Raw genomic sequence first — 5209 nt, forward strand, 5'->3', positions numbered from 1 at the left:
ATATAGATATACAATTTTAAAGTTATTCGAAATAACAAATATTCAATTTTTTTGCATGAGTGTGGCAATTTGGACTCATTACTTAAATCCTGGCTGCCCTGCTGTCATGCCTTTATGAATACTTTTACATTTCTTATTGCAACTAATACTTATGTACTTTTACTTTGGTGAGATTATGGCTATGGTTCACATGGTGGTAAAACATCTAATAAAGTTCTACCACTACTGAGCCAACTCACATCTTGATTTACAAACTTAATGTGCTGTTTATCACATGAGACCTTGACATAAGCAGTGCACCTGTGGACACACTTCACCCACACCTTGCATGATGGCCTTATCAAAATGATCCACCAGGGTAGACCGGGTATATCAGGGTCAATGCCCTCACGTCGCCAAGACGAGCAGGCAGGTGAGTCTCAGGTAAAACGTGACGTCATGATGATACTTTTGAACTCCAGTTCCAGTAAATCTATAAAGGTGTGTGTAGTCTTGCTGCACAGGTAGCCGAACCTTAGACTGAAGTGAAAACAGAGCGCCAGCGCCTTCTGGGAATAAACAAGGAGGCCTGACATGCGCCAGGTAGTTTGATTCCCAGAGGTTTACCCGAGAGTCACCCCCATCTGTCGGACGAGGAGACACCGGTATGTACCCCAACTCACAGTCAGCCAGACACCCGGCTCAGACTCTGTCACTGAACAGCCAGTACTTTCAGCCACCGTATGACTTCACCAGTTATCATCATGTCCCGGGAGTCGGTGAGCCGTCGACAAGCGCCTGGAACTCCGTCTACGCTCCCCGGGAGGAGTATCCGTACAGCTGGTCCAGCCCCAACGCCGGGCAGGTCAGCTTCTCCTCCCCGGAGCTGAGCGTCACAACTAACGCAGCGGGAGGAGCGTACAACTTCATCTCCGGACAGGACGCCCTCAGCACCAGGAGGAGACCACATGAACCCATCAGACCGTCCTTCTCAGGTGGGACTTAAGATTTGATACTGGAGACAGCCATAGAGGTCACCATAGGCTTATTATAGGCTGCATGCTGCAATGGCCTATGATCATTTGTAAATGTTAAGATATGACTGTAGATTTAAAGAATATAATGTATTTATAAAAAGTCTTATCTGAAGTTATTTTAACACACATGTTCTGATCTATCTCAAGGCAGATCACATATAGGATATTTTACTTTGCTGACAAATGTCTCTATCGGACATCATCTTGATAACACTTACTGGGGAATACGGAAAGTAGCATATCTTTTATTAGATACAGTCCCCAGTGCAGTCACATGATGATGGCGTGATGGAGTTGAGTGGGTGTACAGATGACATATATGGTAAAACGTGTATATATAAAATACAGGAACGATTTCATCATGTACACAGAGTTCAAACAAAGATTGCACACACACACACACATCCATCAAGATTTTTGCCTCTCCCTTCCGTCAGCATGGTTTGAGGTGTCAATGCAAAGCTAACAGTGGGGGCCGTGAAGTCTGAAGAAATGTCGTTCCCCACCCTCTCTGTCCACTGGGTGGGTGCAAAAGGGTGACAGCTTGGCTAGATAACACGGGCTCAACAGGAAGTCAAACCAAATGTCCTCTTAAGGCGAAACCCTCGGCCCCTTACTTACGTCTCTGTGTGTGTGTTTTGGTCTGCCTCAATCGATGCTGTCACATGGTCAAGATTTCAGATCAATAACTCTGACTACCCGGTGTGTGTGTGTGTGTGTGTGTCAATGAATAGCTGCCTGTGTAAACACCTATGTAAACACCACTCACAGTGATAAGGAGAACCACTGATGCAATGCAGAGGGGAGTCTTTACATTAGTTATAGTTAGCGTGATTAATAGAGTTAATGGCACTTTAAGTGGCGCCTGAACTTGAACGTGGCACCAGACGTCTTCAAATTAGTCAACTGTTTGGACACGGCTCAGACTGCATGTGACTCACCGACATTATGATCATGTTTAACACACCTATTTACTAAGTCAGTCAATAATCCAAACTAATATTAGTTGTTTTACTAAATCAGTGTTATTTTGTGTGATTCAGGAACGAAGACACGCACTAAGGACAAGTACAGGGTGGTGTACACTGACCAGCAACGCCTAGAGCTGGAGAAGGAGTTTCAATACAACCGATATATCACCATGAAGAGGAAGACCGAGCTGTCAATGGAACTGAGCCTCTCTGAGAGACAGGTGAGACTGGAGCAAATTAAAGTCAGACCTAGAAAAGGTAAGGGGTAGAGAGAACAGGTTAGAAACAAAGGGGCATTACTGAAAAAGGCAGAGGTGAATGTAAAATAAAAAAAATAAAACCCAACTCTTTAACATTGTTAAGCAAATGCCTCCTGTGTAGACAAACTGTTAAGGTCATCCTACAAACTCCAACAGCTGAGCAATACCGAGAGACACAGCTTAAAGCTCCAGTAAAAGCTAAATTGAGTTGAGATTTCCTTTATTCAACTATGTAACTCTCGCTGAACAGCAGCCACTGTGGCTAGTAAGGCTGGAGCACCAAAACTTCAGAGGGTACAGAAATGTGTGTGTTTTATCGATTACGAAAACAACTCTTAATTTGTAAGTGACACAATGTGCTACTTCTCCTTTGGAAAGTTATGTTAAGTTAAGTAAAGTCACACATTGCGAGAACCCTGCTGCTGTGCAAGATAAAGAAAAAGTGGCTGCTGTTTTCATATGTTTTTGTGTCTTGAGGGGGTGACAGTGGTGAGGAGTGAGAGTTATAAAAAAGGAGCAGGCTGTATTTTCTTCATGTGATTTACATTGTTCATATTTAGTGATATGAGAAAATAAAAAAATGCAATTCCTCAAAACTCAGTGGTACAGTACCTTTGGCCCATGCACTTGCATTGTGGTGTATTTTCCTTACTGCCATTGATATATTAAATTCTTACAGAGCACCCATCAGCTGAAAGTTTTTCAACTATCCAATTTGGAGGCACCAGCTTTAGAAAAAACAGCAGAAACATCTGTAAACAATAATGTTATTTGGCCACCAGAACTTCTTGTACAAGTAGTTTTAATGGGTAACCCCTCACTCACGCTCTCATAATGCTATTAATGTTATTCTTGTTTTTCCCGGCCTACTCATTCTACTGGTCAAATCCACAGTTTGGTGCAACAAAGTCATTCTGGTAATGAAAAATATTACTTAACTTGAGCAGAAGTAGGTGTGGCCAGGCGATAGAAAATTGTAAACTGAAGATAACACACGTACTCAAGTGTCAAAGGAAAGGGGGCATAGAACAGATATTGCATCATTGCTGTTTCTGATCATATGTTATTACCATCATATTGGAGCACACACTTAATACATATGTTTGTGACTTTGATATCTCAGGTGAAGATCTGGTTTCAGAACAGACGTGCCAAAGAGAGGAAAATAAACCGCAAGAAGCTGCAGCATTCTCAGCAGGCCTCCACAACTACACCCACCCCACCAGCGCTGGGTGGACACGCTGACACCCACATCACCACCAGCCCCAGAGACAACATTTTGTCTGACACTATATCAGAGGAATACTAGGTGGATTTCATATTGAAGACTGATACAGCGTGAAATATGTACATAGCCTTATTTGTATTTTTATAACTTTACCACACAATGAACGAAGATGATTCACATCAACATGATGTTATGATTCTGCACCTCCTGCTTTCACAAAGACAAGCACACATGTCTGTAGCATTGATCATCTCTGGTGGGAATTTGCCAATCAAAGGACTTCAGTGTGTTTATATGGATCATTTTCAGCACCAAGATACTGATTTTAAGGACAAATATTCACTGGATAACGTTTGAATTGTCAAACTTGATTTTCTTCTTTACAATGTTGCTTGAAGCCAAGTTCTTCTTTCTTAAAGAGAATGTTGAAATGTTGGTGGATAATACATCTATAGTCAAGTGTCTGCTTCATGAGAAAATAGTTTCAACCCTATTTGAAAGTGCAAGAGAAAATACATCTTAAAATCATACTTGAACATAAAAATGAAAATGAATAATACAGATTCTGTCAACAAAAAAGGGAAGCGAATGATGCTTATACATTTCTTTATTAGCATTTGAAATAGAGAGGAAATAGAGAGAGAGCAGAGTGTTACAGTTCTTACTTCTAAGGAAAGAAGGAAAAAAACGTAACACGAAGTTCAAAACCTATTTAATGATCTTTCTGTTGGAATGTTGAGGCAGGATTTATCATTTAAAAGAAAAATCATTCAAAAGTATAGACCAATGGGTTTCAATTAGGGAGGATGGCAGCTGTGTTTAGTGTGATGGAAATGATGAATGAACAGAATTGTGTTTTGTTTTTTAAATAAATAAAAGTAGCATGAAAACACCAATGTTGTCATTTGGCATTTAACAGGTGTATAATAAGACATACAAATGATTGGGTTGAACACTTTCTGTTTTGACTGAAAGTGTCTGTTTTTTTTTTTTTTTTTTTGCAACAGAATTTGCAATAATATAACAAGGAACTGAGATCAAGAGTGTATAAAAAGGGCCGTGGAATATCACGCACAGACAGCTTAGCCACATCCTGAAAAACAGCTGCTACATGACTCATGGTTCACCAACACTGTACAGCAAAATGCAGACATTCAGCTTTGTCAGAGAACTTTTAAATGAAAAAAGTCACTGCGTATCCAGTCTTTTGGGACTTACAGAAAATATGTATGGAATGTTAAAGTATGTACTACATTGTACATGTTAAAACACTAACACATTGTTCTTGTTTGTATGGCACTTTAAAGAAGAGGAAGGAAAAGTTGCAAATGTAGACATTTAAATGAAGCGCCGGAGGATTGCAAAAAGCTTTTCAAAATAAACCACTGTACCACCAACTTTGTGCAAATCATCATGTATTTGTCAATCATTGTGTTAAGTGAAATTCCCCTGTCTTTTGTATGTATATACGGAAGTTCATGTTGGCTTTGCTGCACATTGCATAAAAGGCATGCTCATTTTATAGGTTTATCGATCTGGATTTGTATTTTCTGTTCATTAGCACTGAGCATTTGCTTTCAATCGTTGGAAACATTTCAACAGGAAAAACCTTCTTGATAAGTTAATGCAGCCAATGAGGAAGTGAACCAATTATGTGCATCCTTACCTGCCCACAAAATGACCTAATTAGAACGTAAAAATATGACATTTTGACCGGAGATGACTTCTGCTTTG

The 5209-nt window shown here is 40.2% G+C and overlaps 1 protein-coding gene across 1 annotated transcript; it reads left to right on the forward strand.

Moving 5' to 3' along the window:
- Nucleotides 1-646: 646 nt before the first annotated feature.
- LOC129090408 (homeobox protein CHOX-CAD-like) lies at nucleotides 647-4930 on the forward strand. Its single transcript, XM_054598051.1, has 3 exons — nucleotides 647-974; nucleotides 2060-2208; nucleotides 3371-4930. Exons 1-3 carry the CDS (start codon nucleotides 647-649, stop codon nucleotides 3554-3556), a joined length of 663 nt encoding a protein of 220 aa, XP_054454026.1. The 3' UTR covers nucleotides 3557-4930.
- Nucleotides 4931-5209: the final 279 nt, after the last annotated feature.

Source organism: Anoplopoma fimbria, chromosome 4, assembly GCF_027596085.1.
Source record: "Anoplopoma fimbria isolate UVic2021 breed Golden Eagle Sablefish chromosome 4, Afim_UVic_2022, whole genome shotgun sequence".
Lineage (NCBI taxonomy): Eukaryota > Metazoa > Chordata > Actinopteri > Perciformes > Anoplopomatidae > Anoplopoma > Anoplopoma fimbria.

What these genes read in the sequence shown, in the direction of transcription:
- LOC129090408 (XM_054598051.1), top strand. Translation starts at nt 647, where the DNA reads ATGTACCCCAACTCACAGTCAGCCAGACACCCGGCTCAGACTCTGTCA. An exon ending in CATCAGACCGTCCTTCTCAG is followed by an intron (nt 975 to 2,059) that starts GTGGGACTTAAG and finishes TGTGTGATTCAG; the next exon opens with GAACGAAGACACGCACTAAG. An exon ending in TGAGCCTCTCTGAGAGACAG is followed by an intron (nt 2,209 to 3,370) that starts GTGAGACTGGAG and finishes TTGATATCTCAG; the next exon opens with GTGAAGATCTGGTTTCAGAA.